General features: G+C 38.6%; 1 protein-coding gene across 2 annotated transcripts in view; it reads left to right on the forward strand.

Annotated features, from left to right (window-relative positions):
- The window catches only part of LOC122870038 (inactive ubiquitin carboxyl-terminal hydrolase 53-like), a 38,392-nt gene that overhangs the window by 5,442 nt on the left and 19,693 nt on the right, over positions 1–13,257 (forward strand). For both annotated transcript variants that reach the window (XM_044183640.1, XM_044183641.1), the window contains exons 2-9: positions 4,046–4,751; positions 5,638–5,730; positions 5,879–6,013; positions 7,369–7,479; positions 8,521–8,603; positions 8,820–8,904; positions 9,176–9,322; positions 12,399–12,548. In XM_044183640.1, coding sequence (XP_044039575.1) covers positions 4,608–4,751; positions 5,638–5,730; positions 5,879–6,013; positions 7,369–7,479; positions 8,521–8,603; positions 8,820–8,904; positions 9,176–9,322; positions 12,399–12,548 — 948 coding nt within the window. In that variant the 5' untranslated portion in view covers positions 4,046–4,607. The remainder of the gene's footprint in view (positions 1–4,045; positions 4,752–5,637; positions 5,731–5,878; positions 6,014–7,368; positions 7,480–8,520; positions 8,604–8,819; positions 8,905–9,175; positions 9,323–12,398; positions 12,549–13,257) is intronic.

Here is a 13,257-nt window from a genome sequence, read left to right on the forward strand (position 1 = left end):
CCCCAGAGAACATAAGATGTCTCTATGAATAGTTACAGTAATTGTTCTATAGACTAAATAACATCAGATTATATTAATACAAAGTATTCCCACTGTGCCGTGATTATCTGTTTGATTTAATAAAAGGAGGAAAATCTACTGAATATTAGTTCTTAATAATTTATTCACACAAACTGTTCACACACACTTTCGGTGAGTCTTGTTTTCTTTTCTACAGCAACAGCAGAAATAGTGTTGCAGCCAATAGTTAAATGTTCTAAATAAATTCATTATAATAGTTTTGTTATTTTTCTTCACTCGAGGGTACCCAACATGTAAAATGGCAACTTAAGCATAAATAATACTTTCACAGACTTTGTAGATGCTGTATCTTTTACCTCACTGAATATTACTTTTTGCTGCAGTCATGACCTTATTTCATCTTATCTCATGTGAAATACACTGCTCTTTCATGTGCTTGAGCTCATAGCTGAATTGCAAAACCCATGGTCATCTGAGCCAAGTGTTATCCTGGATCACCAAGGTTAGGTTTATTAAAGTCAGATAGCTCACAGAGAACTTCAGTACAGTAAGTTACATGAGCTTATTTTGGTGAACCCAGAGGGTTATATATAAAAAAACAACTTTAATAGACAAACTTGTAAGGATCAACCCAAAGAAAGGAAAATCAGCCTGAAGAAATGAAATGGTTTCATTCACCTCTAAGACTTGGAATGGAAGGGTGTCAACAGCTGTTTTGGCTTACATTAAGTAATGAAATAAACCTGGCTTCTGGACAATATTGTGACCAGCCAGTTGAGTCATTTTCTCCACCTAGGTTTATAAACAAGGAGGCAGATATTTCACATGGCTGCATTCAGTTGAAGTCAATTACGAGGGATCTGTTTTCAATATTTGGGAAAAGGCCTTTTATTATAAAATCATACAACAGCAGCATATGAAATACTGTAAGAATGTTCATATTGTCATAGCCACCTGTGCAGACAATGAACATCATTCATTTCAACTCATCACTCTTTCGTCTGTATCCCTGTTCACGGGTTAGGTACGATATGTGCCACTTTAACCTCTCTGGAGGTTCATGTCTATAAATGTGTGCCTGTCCTGCAGTGCAAACAGTACATGGTCCTCGTCACATGATCTTGTCAGACAAAAGGTGTCATGCTAATCTGATAAGCCTAGAATGTTTTTTTGTATTTCTTAGGGGGGGCAGCAAGGGCAAAAATGTTTGAAGGAAATGTATTATTTTCCTAAATTGAAAAAAGATGTTCTTTGCCCTTAAGCAACAGAGCATCATCTTTTAAAAAGATGTCATTGAATTTGTGGTCAGCAAGTGCCAGTTTTGCTCAGACTAAAAGATACTGTAGTTTAACATAAGTGAGGTTGACAGTTTTTCAAATAGACCACCATAATGCAATAAAATTTCTAGGTCCAGAAAGGCAGAGCCATATTTACTCTTGCTGTTGTCAGCAATGTCACAATACAAAACGCGTGTTGGCTTCATTCTCCACGCCATCAAATTGACATTGAATAATGTGGACATGCAGATGTGTGGTATTGTTTTTGCTTGCTAGCAAATTGATATGGAAGAGATGCTACACGGTCATGTTGGATGTTTGTGTGTTATCTTTAACAATAGGACTAAATACTCTTCTTTAACTGTGGGAACTGTGAATTGTAATGTCCTGAGTGATTGAGCTGTCAAAGTTATGGTAACACCCCTGCAATAATAATAATAATAATAATAATAATAATAATAATAATAATAATTAATAATAATAAAGGGTACTAATATTGTTATTAGAATATGAGAATAATATATATTGTTTTTCCATTTCATCACATGCTGACAAATTGGATGTCCATGTATGTGCCTGGAGACAGCTTATGATGAGACTTATAGATACTACCAACATGTCAGGGCATGTAATGTCATTGGTAAAGGTGGGCTGTATAGGTGGAGTGTACAGTTTTCCACCTGCCCCTCCAGCCCTGAAACTAATCCCAAAAACAGCTCTTAAGCAGCTGTGAGCTTAAGTGATTGCTTTGGAATGCTGTTGCTATGGAGTCCAGTTGCAAAGTACAGCAGCAGAGACATTAGCATGTTTTGTTATACAATGTGAGGATGACTGTAAATGCTACATGTAAATACTACATTTCAGGTTGCACCATTAACCTGCTGTAAAATTACGTTGTTGCAACATCATTCATTGAGGATTCCTGAAATACCAGGATGGAAATGTTATAAAACTGGTTTTGGCTGAAACTTTGTGTGGTTCTGGAGATTGTCACGAGAGAGAAGTTTCATTGCTTGTGCAAAGTAGGGCAGTCATTTTTTGTCCTCACTTCGAATAACAAAATGTTTGAGGTTTATTCTTTGAGGTTATTTTTTTAGGTGTTGGGGACTAAAAGAGGATGAATCACCATGTATCACACAAGGAAGTATTGCTCATTGTTGCTTCTTTGTACTTTTTTTGGTACATCAGCTTTGCTACAACTTCAGTTTTCCATAAAGTCACAGGACAAGCTGTGTTATCATTTAGCATGACATAAAAAAATATCCTATAAAAATCACAATAAATATATTAAAACTTACAGGCCATGGCTATATGTTCCTCTTGGGGCATTCACTATTATAATAACCTAGACACAGCTTCCACCGCCTCACTCAGCACAAACATATTCATCTATAAAACCTCTCAAAGCAGTCTGTGTTCAGCGCTGCTTTCATAGGTGCACAGTGCACATTCCCTGCAGATTTTGTTGGTCTTTCTCGCTATGTTGATTAAGCTGCATGGATTGCAAGTTTCATAAATTGAACTGCATCTTCAGTGGTTTGTTATAATGTCCTCCACTGCTCTTCTCATGTTAAAAATAGGTCAGGCCAGTGGTCTTTTGTAGTTGAGTTCTGAAAAGAATGACAATGCCAGAAAACTGACAAAATGGGACACAAGAAACTTGAAGCAGTATTTTTATATGGAAATTTTAAAATCTCAGGCCACAAGTTGCTGACTTGAGTTTGGGTTCTAATCTGGAGCTACAACTGCAAACTTTATTGTTTGAAACACATGAAAACATGGCAGTGTAGACGGAACACTGCTGTATTGTAAATCTGTAGGGCAGTTAGTTGGCCAGCAGGAGATTTATCAATGGTAATTATGCAGACCTTTTAATTTTCTAATTGTTGGTCAATTTTTAAAACTTAACTTTGGGCTCTGGTTACTTCTGACATGTGCTTTTCTCATTATTTTTGATATATTACAGACTCTTTGATCAGATTAAAAAATAACAGATTGATCAATAATAATCATGAGTTGTTGCCTTCCAGTCAAAGTGAATATTAAGAGGTTGGAAAGACTGTGGTTAGCAGTTATCAATATTGAAAGCTGGGAAAAACCTGTTAGTAGTGACAGTAGACCTTTACAGCAGTTAATGTTGGAGGTTGACTCCTCCTCAGCACAACCAAGTGAGTGGAACTGAATAAAGTAAATCTGCACGTATTAGGTTTACTGTTGTTTGAGTGGTACTGGTGTATTGTATTTTTTCTATTTTTTGTGTTCCTGATGTACAATTACAAAACGAATATATGCTTAATTATAGTTAACATGTTTATGCAAAGTCTGCTCTAGGTCAACATTATCCTTGTCCTTTTTAAGGAATCATTCAAATCTGTCTGAATGTTAGTATGCAACTTTAGCTAGGGCCAACTTTAGTTTGACACGCCTCCAGTGCAAATGTTTTTTTGTAAAAGTTAATGTATAAGCTTTTTAGATGTCTAAAAAGTCCGGTTTGACATCTAATATAGAATGAGCACAGAAATGAAGACTGTAGTCTTAGATGTACAGTTAATCTCTCTGTTATTATAGAATCACTTCATCATTTTATGAAACGACTACAAAAATGTCATCCAGTGAAAGGAGTAATTAAACATACTAGAAAACAATAGTGCTTGCATACTAGAAAAAGTAGTGACTGATAATAATAATAAGCTCCCTAATGTCATCTAAAATCTCATTTAATCTCATTCTCTCTTTCTCTAACACAGCCCAGCCGTGTTTGCTGACCAGCCTGGATAAAACTTTACAATGGATGAACATCTGAGTGGGACAATTGACTGCAGCTGAATATCTTCAATAGCATCAGGACCATGTGGCAGAATTTGCTTACAGGGGTCCACAATCCCTTCTGAAGCTGTTGTGAAGCTTTGTGCACAGCCATCATGACTACAGGATGACTGAGGGATGTTCCTTCGTCATTAAAACGCATCTTATCAGAAGTATCAGACCACTGATCATCAAAGACTTCCCAAAACAAAGACTTGAATTGTAATTTAGTTTGCGTTGACTTTAATTTTTTTTTTTTATTATTATTATTTTTTTTTGAAAAATCTAAGTAGCGGACAAAGTAAAAGGCCTTCTACATGATCTGCAGAAATGGACTAGAAGCCCATGTATAGCAGGGCAGCTGCTGCAGCTCGTGGTATAACTTAACCCCAGACTGTTGTGGAGTCACTCCTTAGGGGCCAAGGGATCTGATCCCAGCACCAACCCCCCCTCCCTTGCGCTGTCTGACTATCCCACCTGTCTAAAGGCAGACCCCACTATCCAATGGCATGGGTCAAGTTCTTCAGGAAGCCGGGGGGCAATCTTGGGAAATCATACCAGCCGGGGAGCATGCTGTCTCTGGCCCCCACCAAAGGACTGCTGAATGAGCCGGGCCAGAACAGCTGCTTCCTCAACAGTGCTGTGCAGGTAGGTCTGTCCTGTTGCTTTGGTTGTTTGTGGCTGAATTTAATTCAGCATTTCTTGACATGATTAAGCTATCCATCATGTGCCTGTCGATACAGTAAGCTTTAAGTAGTTAAAAGTCTGTCAGATGTGAGCAGGAACCAAGGAAGCGTCTGCATCCTCTTAGGCTTATTTCCTTATGAACCATAATGTGTTGCAGTTTCTAATTTGATTTGTTCATTTTATAAATGGATTTCATATGAGAAATTATCAGGTTTTATAGTAGCAGTTTGCGTTGTGCTTTACTGAAATGCGTTACTGTTTTATGTTCCTGTACCATCACTAGAAAACCATTTAGGCTAAAAATTGTAATATGCACAAAAAGTAGTATTTGTTGCATAATATTTATATTGGATGTTCCACCCTCTTAAAATATGACCATTTGTTTAGTAATTTCAAAGCTTAGTCTCTGTCTTCCCAGCAATCTGTAAATGTGCTTGATGGTTGCTTTTGACTATTGGGATACTGACTGGCAAGTTAGCTCATTATTGCAGTCAGCCCCGCAGTGAGGTCACTCTTGGAGACTGTGACTCAGAGGGCGTGACAACCGATGAGCTGGTTGAAGATGATCATTACCTTCGGCTTTGTTTCTGCGAGGGAGTTGTTCCTCTTGCCCACTCCTCATCCTCATGACCTTGGAGACTCTGTCCTAATGCCTAAATGCCATACGTAACAAAAGACCCAAGGATGACACATTTTTTTACATAATAAGATACTTCCCACTTAAAAAACTCCTGCACCTGTTCTTATGTTTGCTTCGTTGTAATTGCTGTAACTACAAAATGCTCCAATGTCCAGGTCAGTGTAAAGTTTTATAGTGTAAAGAATCAATCCTCTTTCCCTTGTTTAGGTACTATGGCAGCTGGACATCTTCAGACGCAGCTTGAGGCAGCTACCTGGACACTTCTGTCTGGGAGAATCATGCATTTTTTGTGCATTAAAGGTAGAATACAATTAGAAGCATATTTAATGGGAGCTGTTAGGGTCACATATCCAGACTGTGTATTGAGCAGTGAGGGTGTCACAAATGCTTTCAAAATACAAAATATCCCTTTGTCCATGTGCAAACAAGTTCTTGTTCTCCTCTTCAGGGCATTTTCTCCCAGTTCCAGCACAGTCGGGAGCGCGCCCTGCCCTCTGACAACCTGCGTCACGCCTTGGCAGAGACCTTTAAGGACGAGCAGCGCTTCCAGCTGGGCTTCATGGATGATGCCGCAGAGTGCTTTGTAAGTTCCTGTGGCAACCCGGCTGTCCTGAGGGAGGGAGACAAGCGTATGGAGAGGGATGTGTGTATGTTTGTGTGTTACCCCTCCACACAGTTCGGGTAATGCACTGCAACAAACTGTTTGGCGAGGTCACTGAAAGAGCTTCTGTCCCTCCCTTCCCCTCCCATCAACCCCTGCCACATTGCCGCTAAATATCATCATGACAGGTTATATAAGCGCCGGAGTTGTGTTTGAACCTCTCTGTTTTGTGCTACCATATTATGTTGCATCGTTTCTGTGCTTTTTAAAAGTCGATTTCATGCGTCCTTCATTTTTACATATCACTTCCAGTTTTTGCTGCTCTTTTTGGCACAACAAAGCATTGTTTGGCCAGAACTTGTTTTTCCCCCTAATTGCAGTGTAATTCTCATGTATTTTTGTTTCTGTTTTATTTTGACTCCAACCATCAAGTATAAAACAGATCCTGCAGCATTTTTTATCCTTAATTTTTCAACCATGTTTTGTTTTTTCCATCAGGCTTAATTAGTTTATTTTCTTCCCACGATTTTGATCACTTCTGTTTAATAATAGTATACCCACACAGCACAGATGTATCCTGATTTTTTTTTTTCCCCACAATCATTGTTTATCCGCTTAGGAAGTCCAATTACACTGCAATTGATAAACAAAAGAGAGAGTAGAAGTGGAGAGGACTGTACTACATGTGAACACTGGGTTGTACAAGTGTGAACATTAAGTCACTTTGCGTCTCAAATAAGAAATTACTCACAAACCTACCACAGTTAGTTGCAGAAAAAGCTACTTTTGGTGCTTTGTTTCATTCTTTGTCTGTCAAGTCAACAGTAACTTATTTACATCTAAGGATGAAGCTTACGTGCCAAAGTTGCTGTCTTTTATAGACAATTTTAATTCTTAATCCCACACAGATCTTTGCCCCTGAGCATTCACCATGTAATGCATTGGCAGCAGCGTGCCGGTGCAGAATTTATGTGAGGAGTTAGCCAGTGTCAGATTAACAGGCTGTGAAGTTGTGCCTGTAACCTTTGCAGGCCTACCTTGCAGCCTTAATATTTTATAAACTCACAAGCACTCCATGGAAACTGGTGGGAGCTAAAATGGAGTATAGCTTGCTCTTTAAATGTGTTCCTTCTGCTGTCAGGTTTACAACATGACTCCTAAAATTGAACTCTTGGTATGTAACGGTGTGTCCCACTGTACTGCAGTTTTGCTCTCTGAAATACCCGTATCAGAGCGAAAAAATCAATAACATGTGGTGCTTGTAAAGAGGTGGCTTTACGACAAACGAGTTGGAAATATTTTGTCCCATACCTGGTACATGTCCTATTGTGTCACAGGAGAACATACTGGAGAGGATCCACCTGCACATTGTGCCGGAGGAGACAGATGCCTGCACTTCAAAGTCGTGCATCACACATCAGAAGTTTGCTATGTCACTTTATGAGCAGGTCAGTAGGGGGTTAGAAAGCATAAGAAATATTGTTATTTTACTTAGGACATTATTGTTTTTTGGTTGTTTAGTTTTTGCTTTGCCAATCTGTGACAAAGGCGGTGTTAAAAATGTGTTAATTCAGGTTGATGCCTTTTTTTTGTCTGAGCAAGAGGTCTTAATTATACTTGTGCCTCACTTTTTTTTGCTGTAGATGTTTTAGTCAATCCAGTGTTTGTTTGCACAGCCTCTACAGTAATGTGTGGACAGGCTAAACACACTAGGCAGTGTTAGGATTAAGCAGCACACACACACAGCCAGGTACATGTATCACTGTCTGAGACAGTAGAAATCCAATCCGTCATGTTTTGATACTGGGTCGCCCCGGTACAATAAGGACGATGTTTCTGGTCAGATTCCACAGTGTAGCAGCAGCAGTAGCAGCAGTACCAGATAAACCACAGATGGTGTGCACATAAACAGCACAACACACAAACCACCCTTCCCTGTGGCTGTGATGCCCATCACTGACTCTATCCCTGTCCCAAACCAGTTCTATCTCTGAATCAAACAGATAATACGCCTTTGGACTAAATCCCTTAGGGGCATAGTCAGTGGATTTTGTTCCACCTCGACTTCAGGGCACCCAATCCAGCAAATATTATCAAGGCCTAAATGAGGATTGCCTTGGTCAGAGGGAGATTGATAACTTCATAAATTAAATTGGATGCCTGATAATGTCAATCATTTGAGTTGGTGACTTAAAAGGATACTACAGAGCCCACAGTTTATAACGGATCAGCAAGGAAAGCAGCAAGACAAGCATGTCAAAATATCATGCCACAGTTTATAAGAAGGCTTTAATTTAATTAAATTTATTTATTTATTTATTTCTACTGTGACAATTTCTAATCTAGCTCTTTTGGGAAAATTACATGCTGTCTTGATAATTAGTCCTTGACAGCAGATATGTGTGCTGAAATCACACCTGTCTATCTTTTTTTTATAACTTTTTTGGTGTTTATCACTCTCTTGGTCTCCGACGCTCTCCCCTCTGCAGTCTGTGTGCCGTAGCTGTGGGGCATCCTCCGACCCACTGCCGTTTACAGAGCTGGTGCATTATGTCTCAACCACCGCACTCTGGTAAGGCACAGACAATATGAAACTTCCTTTGCTTTCCCATCGTCATGTCTCTCTCTGCACATTTGTCACAAGGCCATTACTTATCTTTTTAGCTGACATTTCACACTCAACAGTTTATTCTCTCTACATACCTTCATCTTTGTTTGTCTCTGTCTGTCTCCTCTTCCTCTTACTCGCTTGTTCTCTCCTGCTGACAATGCGTCTCTTCTTTCTCAGTCAACAGACACTTCAGCGCAGAGACGAGTCATTTGGAGAACTGTTACAAGCTGCAAGTACGATAGGGGACCTTCGTAACTGTCCAGTAAGTGGTCTATGCATAGTGTTTTAATAAGCACATTGTTCAAGTTCCCTGAAAGAGCCAAGTGTAACAAATGCTCCAGTGTCCCGCAGAAGCCTTTCATCAGCATTTTAGCTATTAGTTTTCTCTATTATTTGTTAAGTTTCTTTGGGAGTGTAGTGATTCTCAAATATTTTGTTTTTGATATACATTTTTACTGACTGCCCAGTTTTGGAGTGTACTTGGTAATTGGTGAAGTTGCTTTTGGGTAAAACTTTGTGTCTTTTTTTTCCAGAGCAACTGTGGCCAGAGGATTAGGATCAGACGAGTCCTCATGAACTCACCAGAGATAGTTACCATAGGCTTCGTCTGGGACTCTGACCAGTCAGACCTCACAGAAGATGTTATCCGATCGCTGGGGCCTCATCTCAGTCTCTCTGCGGTGAGTCTACTTTAACCAACATTTTGTGTATATTTTACATTTTGTACTTCTGTTTTGTTTTTTGTACTTCTCCATTTATATTTTGTGTGTGGAATTCCAACATGAAAACTGACAGAGTGACAAGATGTTAAAATAAAATGTCACAGAGCTTGGTCATATTTAAAGATCCCTTGGGGCAGAATGAATGAGCATTCCTATTTTTTTTCTTCAGTCCTCAGTTTTTATTTTACTGGTCCTTTATATCTCACAACAATGACCATTTCCACAATATAGTACGCCTTGTGTACAGGCTATGATCTGCATTTTAACCTAGAAGAAGAACATGTTTATCCAGCTTCAGATTTGGGGGCTGCAGCAGGGGCAAAGGAAAACACCAAGAACGGGAGGCTGCTTGCAAGCAATGCATGCTCAGCCATGGGTAAATGAAAATTTAATAAGAAGTTCCAGTGATTCATATGAGGCACGATGTGAACTTTGTCGCAAAATATTCAAACTTGGAACAATGGTAAGCACGGATTCTCACATGAAATCTCAAAAGCGCTATGCTAGCCCGTCAAATCGTTGCTGCTGCCGGTAGTTTGGCTGTAACATTACATACTCATTTGTCTACTGCGAATATGTCCACTCTGCAGTGGTGGAATGTAACTATTGTACTTAAGTACAAATTTGAGGTACTTGTACTTTACTTGAGTCTTTTCTTTTCTTGCCACTTTCTACTTTGTACTCTGCTACATCTCAGAGACCAATATTGTACTTTTTACTACTCTACATTTGACAGCTTTGGTTACTAGATAACATACCCCTCCTGTCCAGTGTTTGCAAACAAATTTTGGTGATTGTGAATGTTTGTGATAAACTGAAGGATGAAGTGTTCCTTTATGGGTTGAGAAAATTCTCTTACTTCTTAAGCTAAATAAACTATTTAAACGCCCCACCCCTTGGATTAGCTGGAAAATGCATTGTCACAGAACTGAAAACAGGGCTGTTTTTCTGAGCTCATGAAAAGTTGTTTTAGAGATACGTGGTTCTCACAGGACAGCGACTCTACAAACATATGATGATCTTATAGAATATGATGCATTGCTGTAGATTAAACTACCCAACAGTATATAAATTTGTTAAAATTAGCTCAACCTTAAACATCTACAGCAGTAAAATGCAACATACACATGAATGCAACAGTAATATTAATCCACATCAGATATAATAGCAAAACACTGACAGGGAACATTTTACTGCACAATGAGTACTTTTCCTATGATACTTTAAGTACATTTAGCTAGAAGACTACCACCATACAGTTATATTTATGTTAATGAGAAGGTAGTTATAGATATAATAACTATATATATATATATATATATATATATATATGTATATATATATGTGTTAGCTAATGTGCATGACTATTTCAGTTATTTAAACTCAGTAAAACTCAATAATGGCATAGACTGTAGTCTAGTAGTCAGTTTCTTTTGCCGTGGTGATTATATTATTTTTTCCTTTTAGAGGTATTAAAAAGGCCTTAAGTCATTACATTTGATACACTGATTAAAGTAGTAAGTAAAAAATGATGCTTCCTGACAAAATTTACATAAAGCTAGAACATTTCATCTAACTTTTCAGATTAAGTAATTAATTATCTAACAGGATATAAAATAACTCTCTCCAGACATGGTTCCGTTTGTTAGTATATTTTTGGAATTTGTTCATTCACACATAAATTTTTTGTTGTTGTTTTAGAGTCAGTTTATTTTGGTGCAATCGAACATATGTGGGAAATAAAGTGGGGATTTATTTCTCTGTAAGTCGGGGCCGTTGCGTAAGCAGTCAACACCCAATGCCCAGTTGGCCCGAGCCACTGATCAAAAAGCCCCTGCTGGCCTTGGTCAGCCTGTCAAACAGCCCCTCCCTTCATCTCTGTGTTTTCCTGAGCGTGTGTGTGCATGCCTGTCTGAGGGAACATGTGGGCTGAATAGACGTCACTGAGATGGGGGGAAAACATGTGTTCAAGACTGCTTTTGTTGCAGTGTTTATATTCGCACATTCTTGATTGTAAGTATGCGTAAATGTGTGCACGTCACACTCCTTTTCTGTCCATAAAATCACATCGTCACACACATGTATATAGTTAGGTTGTCTGCAGTGTTCACATGAAATATGTATGTAAAAAAACTGGCACATCAGTCCACTGTGTTGGATGAGCTTCACAAGCAAAAAAAAAAATTTAATCTGTGTAGTGCAGATCAGGGCAATGCTCATATGCTCCACACATTACATAACTTCTTTATTGAAGTATCCAAACCGTTTTTGTTTTGTTTTTTACAGCTCCCTCTTGCGCGTTTCCAAAGCATACCATCAGAAGAATTTGTCAGACCCCCCCTCCCACTAGTGTGCCACAAAGGCCTTGATTCATTAGGGAGTGTTTCATGTGACTTTATTGGGTGTTAAAGGGAGCCCTCCACCCCTCATCATTTGCTTTGAAATCTCTTGTTTGAGAGAGTGAGAGGGAGACAGAGCACTGGCTGTGCAGGGAACATGAGAGCCAGAAACAAGTGACAGTCTTACCAACACTAAACGCTGTACCCTTTTTACTTTAAAAAAAAAAATTACTTTTCTTGCTGACATTTTTACATTATTTATGAAAGAAATGAAATTAAAAAATGTATATCAGTATTTAGGCTATCAATAAGAATACTGTGGACCACTGTAATATTAGTCTAGATATAAAGTGCTGCTATGACTTCTGATTTAAACCAGCCCTTATTCGTACTGATTGTCAAATCAATGCCAGTTCATTCCCTCAGACCTTTAACTGATTCCACCAGCTATCAACATTACTAACTTACCAGCCCACTTACTGTAGTGTTGATGCCGATGAGTAATTGGTATATATATATATATATATATAGGGAATGAACTGGCATTATTTATATTTATTTATTTATTTATTTATTTGTGTGTGTGTGTGTGTGTGTGTGTGTGTGTGTGTGTGTGTGTGTGTGTGTGTGTGTGTGTGTGTGTGTGTGTGTGTGTGTGTGTGTGTGTGTGTGTGTGTGTGTGTGTGTGGACACAGCTCTTCTACAGGGTGACAGATGAGCATGCCAAAAAGGGAGAGCTGCTGCTCGTGGGGATGATCTGCTACTCCAGCCGCCACTACTGTGCCTTCGCCTTCCACACAAAGTCCTCCAAATGGGTCTTCTTTGATGATGCCACAGTGAAAGAGGTGAGAAAGTGTGCATTAGTGCTGAAATCGTTTAGTCAATAATGGAAATTAGCTGATAGGCAGAAAAGGAATCCACAAGTATTTTTATGTCATGTATCATGGGAAAAAGCCAAACATTTCCTGGATTCCAGCTTCTGAAAATATTGGGATTTGCTTTTCTTTGTTTTAGGTAATTGTAAACTGAATGTTTTAATTTGGACTGTGGGACAGACAATACAAGACATTTGAAGACATCAGCTTGTGCTTTGGGAAATTTTCTGACATTTTACATACTTGACAAATAATTGGAAATAATTGATAATGTATACACAGCAGCACAATGATAATGATAACATAGAGCTATTACAACACACACGTGAAAAGCTGTATTGTCATGTATTTATATAGGAGTTTAAAGATCATGTGAATTAAGAGTCAGGCTTTATCTGATTTGTTATGTTGCATCTTGTAACAAAAAAAAGGAATATGTTTTTCTTAATTTTTCAGTTTGGGCATCAGGTTATTAGTGTACAGATGGACCACAGTTTATAATCTGGAAATGTTTAGTCATAAAAATGTACTATTATGACTTGATAAAAAATGGTCCTTTTTTACAAGCAGTAGCAAAGAGTAGCGATGTTCAGTCTCCCATCTCCATCACCTCGTCTCTTTATTGCCCAATAAGGGCCACATCGATTACCCTTCATAAGCCTCTGGGTTGATAAGCCTT

The sequence above is a fragment of the Siniperca chuatsi genome, linkage group LG22 (assembly GCF_020085105.1).
Source record: "Siniperca chuatsi isolate FFG_IHB_CAS linkage group LG22, ASM2008510v1, whole genome shotgun sequence".
Lineage (NCBI taxonomy): Eukaryota > Metazoa > Chordata > Actinopteri > Centrarchiformes > Sinipercidae > Siniperca > Siniperca chuatsi.